This window comes from Lichenostomus cassidix, chromosome 1 (assembly GCF_008360975.1).
Source record: "Lichenostomus cassidix isolate B80296 chromosome 1, HeHo_3.0, whole genome shotgun sequence".
In the NCBI taxonomy this organism is placed as follows: domain Eukaryota; kingdom Metazoa; phylum Chordata; class Aves; order Passeriformes; family Meliphagidae; genus Lichenostomus; species Lichenostomus cassidix.
Window position 1 is genome coordinate 113,786,833 of NC_139479.1, and position 15,794 is coordinate 113,802,626.

Below are 15,794 nucleotides of genomic sequence, written 5' to 3' on the forward strand. Positions count from 1 at the left end.
GGAACTGCCCTCTGTCCCCAGCCCAGGGGGCACAACCTACCTCTGGCAGGGTGAGGAGGGGCCAGGGTTCCTGCAGGAGCAGCTCCATCTCCATGGATGAAGGGCTGAGACCTTGTCCTTGTCCCAGCCCCACCTCAAGAGCCAGGCTGGAATTTCACCGCAGGTTTTGGTGCCTCCGAGGTCTCCCTTCCCAACAAGTACAAAAACTGCGGAGCAGGTGCTGTCCAGCCCACACTTTGTAACATCAGAGCAGAAGGTCAGTGGCTGAAGGTGTCATTTCTTAAAAAAAGGCAAATTGGGGGCAACAGGAACCACAGAACCAATTGAGAGGGGAAGAAAAAAAAATAAAAGCAAAGAATGGAGTGCATTGCAAACACTAAAACAGGTAACTCTGCAATTAACATCTTAAAACTAACTTTTACCCGGGGTGATCAAGTAGCTCATTAAAATGCAGCAATCTAAAACTCCAGAGGACTGTTACAAATAAAAATTCGCTTCTGTGAATCGCTACACAAACAGATGGATTTCCTTTAACAAACAGAACCAAACCAGTCTAATTTAGACTCCAGTACAGCATTAACAGTTCCAACTTTAGGCTGTTGAACACTCCTTTTCCACTTCAGTGCAGCGTAGGAAGAATAGCACACGTTAAAAGTTTGTTACGAAAATAGAGTTTATTAAAAACACATCCCTATTGTTTTGAGGAGCTTTCACCGTTACCTTTTCTTAAATTAAAAAAAAAATAGAAAGCACTTCTACTTCTGATTCGTAAACTTTTTAAAGTCAAAACTTTAAAAAAGTTACAGCAAAAATGGGTAATATTTTAATCATCTCTTCAGTATTTTATGTTATGTTGTGGCTATTTTAAATAGAAGGGAAGCAATCAAATTGCTCACAGTGCCCCGGCGTCGGGGGCGGAAGCGGATTTACAGCACTGTACAACTAAAGCTCGACACTCCAGCCGGGCTGCAGCCCTAGCGCGGCGCCTCCGCCACGGAGCCCGTGTCCTTGTCCGCCTGTTCCAGGGATGAGGTAGCCTCGGGCGCTGACTCCGGCGCAGGTTTCACACCCGCGGGCTCAGCATCTCCCGCAGCGAGTTCTGACACAAGTTCCGCGCCCTCCGCTTTGCCGCCGTGGGGCTCATGGTTTCTGTCGCTTTCCGCCCTGTCTGTCACCTCCGGCTTTTCCTTGCCGCGGCTCTCTTCCTTGTCTCTGCGAGACTCCCGATCCCTGGAATCCCTCTCCCTGTCTCGGTGGCCGCTGGAGCGCCTGTTCCTATCCTCCGAGTCCCTGTGCCTGTCGCGCTCGGGGCTGCGGCGTCCCCAGTCTCGCCTGTCGCGGTTGCCCGGCCGCTCGTGCTCCCTGTCGTCGCGGCTGCCGTAGCGCTCCCGGTCGTTCTCCGCCCGGTTCCCGAAGGATCTCCTCCCGAACCGCTCCTGGTCTCTGTTGGGAGTGAACTGCCTGTCGTTCCTGAACTGCCGCCCGTCCCTGTTCTCCTCGGGGCCGCCGGGCCCGCCGCTGCCCGGGCCGCCGCCGGGCCGCACGAAGTGGCCGGGCGGAGGGAAGGGCGTTTTCATTCCGTGCGGGGGAGGCATCCCGAAGCCGCCGGGGCCCGGCGGAGGCCCTCTGTGCATCATGTGCGGCGGCATGTGGCGCGGGGGCATCATGGGGAAGCGCGGCAGCGGCGGTGGCGGCATTCCCGGCGGGCGCTGCAGCGGGATCAGCCCGGGCCGGGCGCCCAGCAGCCCCGTGGACGGAGTCTGCAGCCCCACCACGGGCGCGGGCGGCGGCGGGGCCACGCCCTGGGTGCCTGCAAGGAACACACAAGGGACAGTCAGAGCCTGCCAGGAGGCAACAAAGCATTTCTGAAACCTCAAACCCAGCCTGACGTTCTCCCGGGAAAAAAGCACCCTGGAACCTGGAGAGGAGCTTCCTGCCAAAGCCCCTTCCCGGTGTTTTGCTTCCAGGTAAAGACAGGTCACCCCCTCCAGTCAGATTAAAACATGTCCGTCTGCTACAAACCGCAGCTGAAACATCCCAGAGCTGCACAGCCATCAGCAAGAGGCTCATGCACAGAGGCAGCAGAGGTGAGGCTGGAATTATGGCTGGAGCACAGCTCTGTTTGCCATTCCAGAGAAAAGGGACACAGCAAAGATTCATTTCAGTAGACCAAACGTTGCAATGTAAATTAAAAGGAAACGCAACAGTAATTTCTGGCTTTTTTAAAATAATAGTGCTTCATCCTTTTTATTTATATATATATATATAAAAAACTATATATAACTATATATAACTATATATATAACTATTTTCCAGTTTTGGTCCCAGGCTCTTTTTCCTAGCACACTCTTCACATGAGGAAAAAACTCCCTCTCCAAATGTACTGTCAGATAAAGCTCAGCCCAGAGCTCCCAGACACCAAGAGCCAGAAGGAAGGAGGAATTCTGAGCTCCAGCTGAGGCCTTCCCACCCATGGCCTCCTGCCTCCTTTGGTCTGAAGCAGGAACACTGTCCGGTGCTCCCAGAGCCCTCTCACTGCTCCCATCTGCTCCTGCTCACCAGCACCTCCTGCCCTGGGTAAAACCAGAATGTGAAAGAGCTGTGGAAATTAATGCTGGAATTAGTGTCAGCAGTGAAAACTGCACTTGGATGAAATTCACAACCAGCCACACCAGCTCTCCTTCCATCCCTCCCTTCCCTCCCTCAGCTTTGGCATTTCTCCCCCAAACAGACCTGAGCCTTCTGTGCTGCCCTCCCACCACACCACTGACTTTTAGGGATATCTCTGACAGAAACTGGGAACACTTCCAGTCCATGGTATCCTCTCCCTTTCCCTCCAACCAGTCAGACACGGCTCCACTGGTCACACTTGTGGAGAGAAATGGTCCAGCACCAAAAGCATTTTTTTCTGCCTTTTTCCCCTTCCTTTTTGTCTCTAAAATGCAGAGCCCTTCCCCACTCCCGGTCAATCATCAGGTCTGCAATCACCCAGTTTAAACTCCTGCTGTGACAGAACTACAGATCTGACAAGACAGACTCATAGCTAATGACGTCTCCCAGGAATTCTGAGGTTTGAGGATATTCTTGTTGGTAAAAACATCTTCCTCAGAAGATTAAAACAAGGCAGAATAGAATTACTGAGAACTACAGAGCTGAAGAAGTTAAACCTATGCTTCTGCTTAGAAGCAGCAGAGCAGATGAAGGTTACAAGAGCATGAACATGACGTGAGGGAGAGAAGTTTCGCTTAGTAAGTACAAGTCATTTAATTTCTCAACCTTATTTCTACACAATCTGCAGCACTGAAGCAACATAATGGTAATTGGAAAGCTTTCATTCTGAACTGCATCAGCTGCAGAGCTGTCCAGAAATACATCCCAATTTACTAAAATTTACATCCCAAGTTACTGAAAACACTCAGGGAAAGTCGTGGTACAGACACACACATCATGTCTGGGTCCAGTTAAAGCCCTCTGCTGGTTTAGGAAGTACCTGACATTCAAGTAGTTTCTTGAATCAGGTAAGAACTCCCTGAGCCCCGGGAGAAACCCTGAGGTGATTTCCTGACCCAGCTCCCTCACACTGACACCTGCTCCTCTGTCCCAATGTGCAGAACCACACCTTGCCTTCACAACAGATTTTATTGGTTTCGGAGGAGCACCCATCGCACACCAAAGTGTCCCAAGTTTCATCACTTGACACCTATGACAGTCCAAATGCCATGGCTGGCCTGACGTGTCTTCTGTCCAGAGAGGGCACAGCACTCATCCTTATTGCTTTGATAAATTAGGTACAAACCCAGATTTCCATGTCACTGTGATCCATATCCGATTATCTTCTCTCCCAGCTGGATGAAGCCCACATTCCCTTGGGATAACTCCCAGTGCCACCAGTGCTGACACACCTGGTTTACACAAACTGCTCAGTGAGTGAATACAGCAACTCACAACTCCTTAAATCATTTCCCAGCACACGAAACTCTGTGGTTTCTGCCTGTCCCAGCACACAAACCTCATGGAAACACACACAAGCAAAAAGCTCACGGATCCAGCACAACAGCAGGTCTTCACTCAAGTTGGAAGATGCTGTACTCCCACATTCTCCAACAAGGAATGTGGCATCTTATAGCCAAAATATTAAATACTGCCAGGGAGCTCTTGAGAGAGGGACCATGTTGTAAGTCTGGTGGATTTTTGCTGGAGTTTGTTACAGAACCTTTCAGACCGGCTCAAGACTTTAAAGAAAGAAGCCTAAAGAGCCTAAATATGGAGTCACAGCTGAAATAACTTGCTGAAAATCCCAAGACTTGTGATAGTCACACTCTGAGGGGCTCAGAGAACACTATTTACATTTTATAATAGAATGCAGATTACGAAAAGAACAAACCATCAGGGGAGCAGCGAGTAATAACCAAACTTGCACCACCAGGAAGTGAATGCTGGGTTCAACAGAAGCTCCAGAATAGCTACGTTTTGATCACATGTTATCATCCCTTTAAAAAAATTCGGGTAAAAACAACACTAGATCACAATCTACAACTGCAATGGTGTATTCCATCAGGATAACGTCACAGAATCTGAATACTCCAAATGCAGCATCTGCAGCTTATTACTGGCCCGAGTTACAGCATTTGCTCAATGCTACGAACACATTGGCCAATCCCAAAGGATTTGAAGGCTGTCATTTCCTGCAACAGGCACATGTCAAAGGAGCCTACAAATACCTGCTCTGCAGATCATTTCAAAATTCCCTGAGCACACCCTCACCGAGCTACCATGGCCTGGATTGTCCTGTTCCCACGAACAACAAGGTGTAACAGCAGAGAGGGTCAAGGGCACAACTAAATCACAACCACCTCAGGGTGGGTTTAGAAAAAAGCACAAAAAATCCAGACCCAATGTCCAAGAGGCATCACTCCTTGGAAGCACAACCATGTCCTGGTTGGAAGGGATGAAGGAATTACAGTGGAGGCACAGAAGAAATCAGTGGAGTTGAGACAGAATTTATGGAAGTATATGAAATGTTACAATAATCCATTCAGAATTACTTTGTAACATGTCTTCCACAGAAAAACTGGACAGACAGAAGCACCGTTTTTTGGAGCTAGAAAAGTTATTAAAGAGCTCCTGTGTTTTGCAGGGATTACTCCAAGTGTTCCCAAGCAAGGAGAAATTTGGATCTCTCCCACAATCTCTTCCCAGCAATCTTTATCCCTTGAGTCCAGCCTGCTGGAGGAGCTCTCCCATCCTGCCCAGTTACCCAGAGAACATCTCATCCTTCCCAGGACACCCTCTGGCCTCCCACACACAGAGTTTAGTGACTCAAAGTGTTTTTAAGAAGGGTTTAATTTGTGTTAATTTACTGAAAGCTTTTAAAAAGCCAAGACAACTGATATTAATATTTCATCTTTAATCACATAAAATACTATAATCTGTTTCTTTGAGTTTTCTTGTGTCTTATATCAGACTGAACAGTGCCCTGCAACTCCAGAATGCTCAGGACGAGTTTTATGTAACTCTTTAATTATAAATAACTTCTTGAAATTAGACACTCCCCAGCCTCAGATGCTACTGCTTAGGCAAACACACAGATCTCAGCCATTACTGCAGGGCTGCTCTGTGAGCTCAAAACCCTCCCCTCACTGACAAAAGTCACTCTGACCACATGGAGAACTTTGTCTGCCTCAAATACTCAATGAACTAATTAACAAAAGCAAAGGCAAGTTCTTGATTTCCAGGTTTCTTAAATTCAGCTTCCTTGGATTATTAAGAACAAAAAGCAGCTGCTGTCTGAGGAACTGATCTGGGTGTCTAACTTAGTTCAGTCTTCATTTTGTAAAACCTTTTTGTCATGTCTGCAGAGATACAGCAAAGTGCAGAGGAACTCCATACATTCCAAAGACTTGGAATTTGAAGTTCAGGTTATGCTGTCCAAGACAGTCCAGTACAACTCCAAAACTCTGGCAATACTGTGCTACCTTTACAAAAAGTGTAATTCAGCAGGACAGTGTGAATTTCTGAAATTCCTAACAAAATTCTCTGACTCCATGGTGTCACCACAGAATTTCTTAAGCTCTTCTCTGTTTTGAAAGGGTTTTCTGTCAGGTTTTCAACATGAAGGATCCATAAATCATTTGCCATGGATGGAAAATTTAACCATCACATCCAGTAGAGCAGTGAGCTCTCAGGGAGATAAATCTCTGGTTTTCTTCAGTGATCACTGTCAAGTTCTGGGCAGAAATCACTACCACAAAATTAGCTATTTAATTCATTTGTTAGGCTCTCCCTTAGGGGCCTAAAAGCTCATAAATGCAATAATGTCACTAACATTTGTAGGTAACAAGTCTCTTGAGTAAATTCTTGACACTAGCCCTTCCAAGGACACCATAAAATAAGCATGTAGCAGAGCACTGTAACAGTTCTCACTCCCATTCAAAATCTGACCAAGTTTCTGTGGTATTAGGAGAAGTAATTTATGCAATATACCCCCACTAACATGGGTTTGCTAGACAAAAAACCACTTGGTAATATTTAAATAACATATTCCTACAAAGGTTTCAAACCCTGTCATACTGAAGGGGTGAATAAAAGCTTTTGGTTTTCTGTTTTATTAAAACAATTTATTCCATACATAAAAAATACACACCCCATCCTCACAGATTTCAAAAATATACTAAAAATAGTTTCTCTGCACATTAATTTTATATATGTAACAGCTGAGTCTAAAACCTGGCTCCTATGCCATATGTTCCTGTAAGTTCATTTTCTACACTGCATAAACCTCTACTTGTTGGAAGCACACAGCATTTGAATTTGTAACCTACACATTATGGCTTTGTTTCTTCAGAAAACAGATCTTCAATAATAAAAAATATCGACTGCTCCTGCTGTGCAAAATCAAGCCTCTAAAAATGATTCCAAAGCCAACAGTAGGGCAGGAATTTCATCAAGCTGAGAAAAACGTGCTTTCCTTTGCCCTGGACTGTAAGTCAGTAGCAAAATTCAAACGGTGTTTTGACTGCAGGGAACAATGGAAGTGCAAAACTTGCAAGAGTGAACTTACCAAGGAGTGGAACAGCCTGGGTGACGGGAGCAGGGACATTGGTAGGTGCTACAGGAGGTGGAACAGTGCCATAGATTTTGGAACTGTCGGTACTTTCAGCATTCCCTCTGCCTCCAGAAACTACTGTTGGGATGGGATTTCCCACAGACGACTCCTTTGTAGTGTCCTCATTCCCACCAGTTGCTGTAGCAGAGGAACAAGGCAAGGACACATCAAACACCAGCCAGCAATTGCTGCAGGATCCCTGCCTTCCACAGGGCACAACACTTACAGTTTGGGATGTTCACTGCCGGAGTGTGCGGGACAGAGACCGGAGGAGTTATGGGAGGCGGTGGCCCGGGAGGAAGGAATCCTACAAAAAGCACAGGAGAGCCCTGAGTGCCCCCTTGGCACAACACCCCGTGCAGCTGGTGCAGCTGTGGGCCCAGCAGAGCCCGGGCTGGCACAGCCCCACAGCCCCACAGCCCCACAAACCTGGAGGTAAATGCAGCGGGTTGAAGCCGGGCCGGAGGAACGGAGGCGGTGGTGGTGGAGGCACCCCGGGGGCAAATCCAGGAGGGGGAATTCCTAAAGGTGCTGTGAAAGCAGGGGGCTGGAGTGCACCAACCACGGGAGGCCCTGAGGGATGGGGTGGAACCTAGGAAAAAGGAAGGGGAAAGATGTGTCACCCCAAGGCTGCCCGGATGATTCTCTGTCTGGCTGGGAACCTCTGCCTTTGCCCAGCTAACTCCCCTCCACATAACCCCTCATGAATGTCTGGGATTCACTTGCATCCACCAAAATGGAAGTGAATTTCCATACCGGATCCACTGCAATGCTCACAAATTCACAGCAATTAAAAACCTCTGCTTGTCTCTTTCTCACTACCTGAGTTTGCACATTAGAGTGACTCGTGTTTCCTTTTTCTTTAATTACGATTTCTATCAAGCTCTGAATTTAAATTAGCTCTGATTTAAGGGATTCTACTATTTTAACACTGACATGAAATTATTGGTATAAAAGCAGTGGAGTGTCTGTCAATAAGAAAAGCTTTTAGAGGAAAATTATTTAGTAAAACAAACAAACAAACAAGCCAATCACAAACCTGAAGATGCAATTCAGTCCTTCCATTACAAAGATTCTACTGCAGTAATTTCTCTGTGACTGAGATTAATGGAGTTACCATTCACAGCATTTCCTCCCTCCCTGAATTACTATTTAAAATGAGTTTTTGTTTATTGATTTGGAACAACTCTCACCTGTGGAGGAGGTACTGTTATTGGTGCAGGCATGGGAACAGGAATTGGGACAGGTAATGCTTTGGGAATAGGTGACACTGGTTCGTTGTGTGCAGCTTCTGCACCTCCATTCTGAGCCACTTCATTTTCAGACTTCTTGGGAATTCCCTTCCACTCTGTCCAAAACAAAATCCCAACAGACATGGATCAGGCAAGTAGTGCCACAGGAAACATGCTTGGTCGAGTTTACAAATATGATCTAATTGGAAATACCCAGATAATAAGCAGCACAGAGCTAAGAAGCATTTACACCTATTTCTGACAATAAAAATTCTAAATTCATTTTAACACAGCAAATGATGAAAGAACAAAAAAAACAGTTCCTTTCAGCAGTTATTTAACAATCCTTTGCACTGACAGTGTTTATACACACCCAGGACTCTGATACATGATCTGTGACAAAAACTGTAAGGCTTCTTGGGACAAGCTTTCAACACGTTCACTCTATCGCTCTTGGGCAAGAGGGCAGCAGCTTTTTCACTAATTTGAGAACTCATTTGTAAAAGCCACTATATTTTCAAGTCTCAGATAAGGAAAAGGAGAATACAACTATAAAGAATTGCAGCAAAAGAAATGTCAAATATAGCTTTAAACTTTAATTATGGAAGAAATAGCTCTTATTGTCTGTCAGAACTTCCTGGGAAAAGCCAGCTAAGCACAAAGAGGGATCAGTGAGGGGGCACTATGGGAAAGAGAAAAGCACTGAGAGGATTGGAACACACTGACTTTATGTTCATCATTCATCACACTTTCATTTAAAACACATTTAACTGATTTTTGTGTGTTCAGCATGAAGAGAGCACATACCACTAGCCACCAGCCAACTGGGCAAACTGGACAGAATGGCCAAACCCTGAAACAAAGGTTCAGTAACAGAACTGAACATGCAGGAACACTGTACCTGGACTAAGGGTCTCATTGTCCAACATTCCTCCTTCACAGAAACTTTCAAGATCTTCAGGTTTGACTTTGTCCCATGGTATGTAAGTCACACCCAATTCTACATCCCAATACTGCTTGTAGTCTGGCTTTATTCCTTTATTCAGAGCCCAGGCAATCTTGTGGGGGGAAATACACGTGGTCAGCAAAATGTTCGTATTTTAATGGATCTAATATTTCGTTCCCACAAAACAGCATTTGAGGGTAAAAAACAAAAAGCATTAGTGAAACAGATACAAAACTCTGAACTAAGTTTTTTTATAAGCAGACTTAGCTCCTATTCCTTGGCTTGACCCTTGCATACCATTTGTAAAATGCGTAAAGCCAGTTTCTTCATATGTTCCCCAGCCACTAATATTAATTCAATTTCCCTTTGGAGGAGAGTGTCACACTCTAATTTGATGTTTTGCAGAAGGAAGAACTTCACTAATTAATGCATTCTTCCTTATTTATGAGTACTCTTTGGAGGATTATCATATGTAATGAAACTCTGTTATGAGACAAGTAACTGGCAACAAGAAACACACAGTTCCAGTCCCCTATAATGAGTGAAAGGACACCATTTCAGCTGATTAAACACACAATTATTGGCCATATTTCAAGGATACTGATATGAGTTCCACTACAGACCAGGAAGAATAACTCTCAAAAACTGGTTTGCTCACATATTTTTTCAGAATTACACAGAATACCGTCTCCAGAACACATAAAAGACCAAAAAACCCAAAAGTCCAGCACAGATGAGACAGGATGACAGTAATTACAGCAGCTTTGGAAAGCCTGCTGTTTTCCAAGCACTACCTTGATGGATTTCTGGTTGACTTTGAAGTTGCCTCGGCTCAGTTTCTGGAGGGCTCTGTTGGCATCTTGTCTGTGCACCATGACAATGTAGGCACATCCTCTGGGCGGTATCATCTGGGTGGGGTTTAAGGGAAAAAGTTCATTTTTGCAGCTAACAAACCGATGAACAACACACAAATGTTCAGTTACAGCAAGCTGGGACATCAGAGGGTGCTCCAGAAAGGACTATGGAAGTACAGAAGGGAATGTTAATTTCAGAGGCTAAGAAAGCCAGTATCTTCTGGAATTACACATTACTAATGAACTAAAACTTCCACAACTCTGAAATATGGCTGACTTTTGCATATTTAATCCTTTCAAATTGCTAAACAGTAGTGCTCATGCAAATTCTAAGGTCTGGCAATTAGTTACTTTGCTGGAATGCACACTAATATCCCCCTTAACTCTGCCAGCTGCACCTCCACATTCAGTTCTAGCTGCAGACTTGGAGTAACTTTTATTACTTGTAATGAATTTAATGAAAAAATTCTATGCTGTTTTACAAAATTTGGGAATAGGAAGAAAATTAGTCACTTCTTTTTGACTGGTTGGTTGTATGAAATTTTAAAACCAGCGGAACAGCTATAATTTATATATAAAACTATCCTTTAATACAGCAAAAGAAAACAATAGCTCTCCATGTTAATGGCTAAAATGACAGAAGAGCAGCAAGAGCACCCAGCTGAGAGTCCACATTTCTATAATCAAATAAAACGAAGCAGCCAAGGAACTCAGCAGCATGGGATGTAATTCTGCAGCCATCTCCTCACTTGCCATTCCTTGTTCTCCAGAGAAAGCAGGATTTTTATGAAAATGGGATAATCTTCTACATTACCCCACAAGCATTTTTATATTTCAAGAAATCAAAGCAGTTCCCTTATTGTGTGTGTACAAGTCAGCCACATGAATTGAGTGTACACATAGAAAGCACAACATACAGGAAACAAGAGCTCAGCTCTCTGGAATGTATCAGAAATAACTCTGCCTCAGAGCAGCCTGGAGAGATGTTTTGTACCCAAGTATATCAAAATGGCTTACACTGCACCCCTTGTACTCACATTGATCGACTCAATGGGGCCAAACTCCTCCAACAGACTTCCCACATCCTGCTGAGTTGTCCTTTTGTCGAGCTGTCCTACCCAGAGCGTGGTACTGCAAACTGCAACCAAGAGTTAGCACAGGTTGTCAGAGCCATTACTGACACAAGCTCTTCTCACAGGACAGAGCAACCAACACTTCTCCCACCCATGCTGAGGTCAGGCTAATAACCAGGAAAGGAGCTCAAGGCATCCCCCTGGCTGCAGGTTACTGCAGCAACATTTAATACTCATCCAGGTTTTCACCTCAGAGACACAGAACTGCAGACTTTGACAGCCGATGTGACAGAGCCTGGGAGAGGTGCTGGCAGCAGCTCATCTCACACCACTGCCAGGGAGGTTCCACTCAACAGCTACCAAGGCTCTGCAGGCATTTACACCCCTGGGACTGCCATTCACCAGGTCTCAACTCATTAAACACCTCAGGTTTTTGTCTCTCTCTTGTGAAAGAATGAATGTTTTCATTTTACTTGCTGACCCCGGAGAAGACTCCACACTCCCAAGGAATATTCAGAAGACAACTACTATGTTTGGTCTATGAACACTGGCAAAGCCAGGATTATTTCAGAAATCCGAACATTAGCCTGTGTGTTCTCCAGGTCAAAGCTCCCCTTCAGGTTGGAGAGACACTCAAGACTGAATACTTAGAAAAATGGTAATAATTTACAATTAACTCAAGCTCTTTTTGTTCAATCTGCTTTACCTTACATGTCTCAAAGGAAAGAAAAGAAAAACATGGGGTTTCAGCTCTTCCTTCTCTCGTTTTACAGCCGAAATAATTCTAACTTGGAGATATCCCAAAAATGCTAAACTGTCTACTATGAGTAAAGGAAGTGCAGGGAAGTGGGGTGCAATTCCTACAGGAATCACAAGGCAGTTCATTTTCATTCTGTTTGGATGAGCCTCGGAAACCACAACAAGCAGCATTAAACCCAAGGGATGCAAAAACTTCAGGAATATCACCCAAAAACAAGCATTGCCGGAAGGTGCAGAGTTACCCAACCGTGAAGAGCACGGACTCACCGCTGACAGTTTCTGCCTTGATCTGCGGCAGGCCCTTGGAGCGGCGCTCCCTCTCCCTCTCGCGCTCCCGCCGCTCCTGGGAGCGGGACTTGGGCGAGTGCCGGCGCCGGTCCCGGGAGCGCGACCGCGAGCGCCGGTGACGCGAGCGCCGGGAGCGCGAGCCTGACCGCGAGCGTCTCCTCTTGGGGGACCTGCGGGGACCAGAGCCAGTGTCAGTGTGTGTCACCCCGACACTGATACACACCTCTGGTAACTGCTTTAACACCCACAGAGTTCAGTCAATAAGGGAATAAATCAATCCCAGCTCATTCAATAAGTTATTGCAGTAGCTTATCTGTGTACTCCAGCTGAACAGCTGATTACTTTCCAATTTCTCATCATATGTTCATTTTGTCTTGAAGCAAGCTGACCATCAAAACAGTATCCACTTCAATGTTACATCTGCTTCAATGAGGAAAATGTTTACTGCTCTTACAAAAAAATGGCTAAAACACAGATTATAAATAAATTCTGCCACTGAAATTGTATTTTGCATCATGGTCAAGTTTTAAACCATTTAAGGTGAGGAAGACTTGTAAACTTTCAGAGAAATCACGTGAAATTGGGTGAAGAAGACTTGTAATTAAGGGGAGGGTGGAGCCAGATCTGCTCAGTCAGCTGAGATGCGGCACACGGGGTCTGGGACACACACACAGTCACAAATGTTTTCGTAAGTGTCTGTAGAGCACAGGCAAAATTAAACAATCACATTCTGCTTCCCTGAAATTTACTCAAGATTGACAGGCATGGAAGTTACTCTCTCCCATTAACAGAGAACTGCACAGATACCCAATTTTCCCTGCAAGGGAGATGACTTTCAGAGGTTTACAAGTCTTAAAGAGTAACTAATCTGTTTTTCATTCCTGCAGTAAAAGGACTTTTACCTTGATGCAGATCTAGATCTTGATTTCCTACTGTCAGAAACATGCCGCTTTCCCTCCTGAATGGGTGGCTGCTCCACTTCCATATCCTAAAACATGAAGTTAATTGGTGTTACAGGTGAACAGCACAAACTTTTTATTTCTTTTTATGCTCAGACGAAATTAACAGCACTAAAAATACACTGAATATTCAAATGTGTGAAATTAAAGAGTAACATAACTCAAAAGCTACACCACTACTCTGTGGTCATTAACAGACAGAGGGTCCATTTACTTAACACAGCCATTGTAAAAACATCATAGAAATAATTTACAAAACTCTCATTTTCAATTTGCAAATTATTGGTTTTCCACATTTTACCCCATTTCAGCACCACCTGTATCTCCACAGAATATGATTATATTCCTTAAGAATATAATCAGTGCATTAGTCAGTGCATCCTCCTCCATCATCAAAATCCCAGGCAAACTGAGGTCCACTACAACTTTTCTCCAAGTTGTTAGAGGGACCTCCTTTAGGCCTGAAGCATGCTGGAGACAGGAAAGGGATTAAGTCACGGAGCTATCCAACTGTCCCCCAGCAGAGCCACCCTCACAGCCAGCTCTGTCCTGGTTATTCTGACATTTCTGCTCTGGGACAATCCACACACATTTGGAAAAGACACATAAGACAGCATTTAAGTCAGTCTGTTCACTGCAGTGGCTGCTCACCTGCTGGTGGGGTTTCTGCAGGTGTGGTTCAGCCTGCCCTGGGAAAGGAGACTGGAAAGTTGGCTGCACTGGCGCTGCTGGAGGCATCACCGGCTGAGCCATGGGTGGGAACTGGGGGGTAGGCAGGAGACCAAAACCTGGCATTTGCCCGTTAGGAGGGAGTGGCACCTTGGGAGAAGGAGAAACACATAAAATTCCAACTAGGTAAAGAAGTCACATTTGCTTTCCAACCAGGAAAAGAAATCACATTTGCTTTCCCAGCTGGCTCAAGTAAAGTTGTATGTCAGCTCAAAAGTCACCATAAAAGGGGGAGAGATGAAGAAGGCCAAGCATTTGGGTGTAGAAATTAACAATCTTGTCCTTCAAAGCCTGACTAGGACAGACAACAAAAATATGTTTCTTAGGAAAGGTGGAAGGCTAAGCCACATTCAACTCTTCACCAGGAGGAAAACCACATCCTTACTTCTGCACCAAAGAAAACAGCAAAGGATAGAAAACACAACAGAGGGCCAAGGGAAATCCCTGGAGTTACCTGATGCCGCATCGGATCCTGCTGCATTCCCATCATCCGCTGCTGAAAAGGATCCATATTTGGGAGCTGAGGAAATACTGGCTGTTGCATGCCTTCTCCTGGAAACCCACTAAAACCAGGAATATTTTGGTGAGACAAGTCAGTAGATGCACAGGTTTTTTTGTCTTTATTTTACAGATTTCTATACACATTAACACATTCTTGCTGTTATTTTAGGACAGAACAATTATCTTTACTATGATTTCATTTCCAACAAAAAAAAAAAAAGGAAGAAAAGATAAGGAAGCCACTCTTTCTCCACTCTAAGAGTAGTCTTTTCACATTTAAAGAGATGCTACACAAAGGTTAGAGCCTCTCTCCCCCCTGTACTCATATGAGCTTGCTAAAGATCTCAGCCTATGGAAACGTTTCAGGAAGGTTTTCTGCCTTAGGCTAATTCTCATCCTTTGCAGTTCCTCTTTTGGGAACAACTGAAGTAATGCTTTTCTCCTCAAGGAAAAGAAATTGCCTGTACTTTTGCTGAACACTTTGGTTTGTGAGGAAATAGGGCAGAGGAGAAAAGGGTGTGTATCACACAAGGATTACAGTGATGCCCATCACTTCCTGATTCAACACACAGAATGGACAGTGCTCAGGGAATTCTGCAGCTCTGTGCAAGTAACAGGACTGCTTGCAGGATGCAGCCTGTGCAAAAAACTCAACAGGATTTCAGGAGTATAAAGGAATTCCATGGTGATGGGAGATGGAACTTTGCAGCATTTGAAGACAATTCTGAGCAGGTTTTGGACAGATCTGCATTTTATAGAGAATTACTTAGCGTGCATGCCCAGACTGGGGACACTGGAATCCCACCCTCAGGGATGTCTTGCACAGCTGAGAGGTACTAAGGACAGAGGCTCTGAAGCACTACCAAGAGAACATAAACATGCCCCAAAAGCCTCCAGCTGGGCAGACACAAGCAGAGTTTATGTTTGACCTACCTCATCTTTCTGTACTCCAGAGTTCCATCTGTATTCTAAGGCAAATACTACCAATTTCCTTCAAAGGCATTTAAATGAACTACTACTTGTGGACATAAAGTGCTCGAGGTGAGAGACACAGTCAGAAAGCTGATGACAGAGTTAGTGGTTCTGGTTTTGAGAGCAGGGTTTAGATGCAGATACAGAGAGTAAGACATGGGGCCACGTACTGAAGCAGGGAAAAAAGAAATATGGACTAACCCCGGCATTGAGCACCATCCAGCCTGTGCACTGAATGAGAGAGAGGTCCTGTGGAAAAAACTGGGATGTGGTCATGTCATTCCAGACTTTATCATAACGCACAGCAAAGGGGAAACAGGAGGCTGAGCTCACTTGTGTGGGGACTGAATGTTTGCCAACATAAAGCTGGAAAGCC

The 15,794-nt window shown here is 45.0% G+C and overlaps 1 protein-coding gene across 5 annotated transcripts in view; it reads right to left on the reverse strand.

Moving 5' to 3' along the window:
• Window positions 1-655: 655 nt before the first annotated feature.
• Window positions 656-15,794, reverse strand: part of SCAF4 (SR-related CTD associated factor 4) — a 30,918-nt gene continuing 15,779 nt past the window's right edge. For 3 of the 5 annotated variants that reach the window (XM_085077750.1, XM_085077757.1, XM_085077732.1), the window contains exons 9-21: window positions 15,620-15,667; window positions 14,400-14,508; window positions 13,868-14,035; window positions 13,160-13,245; window positions 12,237-12,427; window positions 11,175-11,275; window positions 10,078-10,191; window positions 9,239-9,395; window positions 8,299-8,453; window positions 7,535-7,697; window positions 7,332-7,412; window positions 7,061-7,243; window positions 656-1,810 (exon numbers count right to left, since the gene is read on the reverse strand). In XM_085077750.1, coding sequence (XP_084933876.1) covers window positions 975-1,810; window positions 7,061-7,243; window positions 7,332-7,412; window positions 7,535-7,697; window positions 8,299-8,453; window positions 9,239-9,395; window positions 10,078-10,191; window positions 11,175-11,275; window positions 12,237-12,427; window positions 13,160-13,245; window positions 13,868-14,035; window positions 14,400-14,508; window positions 15,620-15,667 — 2,392 coding nt within the window. In that variant the 3' untranslated portion in view covers window positions 656-974. The remainder of the gene's footprint in view (window positions 1,811-7,060; window positions 7,244-7,331; window positions 7,413-7,534; window positions 7,698-8,298; window positions 8,454-9,238; window positions 9,396-10,077; window positions 10,192-11,174; window positions 11,276-12,236; window positions 12,428-13,159; window positions 13,246-13,867; window positions 14,036-14,399; window positions 14,509-15,619; window positions 15,668-15,794) is intronic. The other 2 variants (XM_085077767.1, XM_085077740.1) reach the window with 1 other exon arrangement.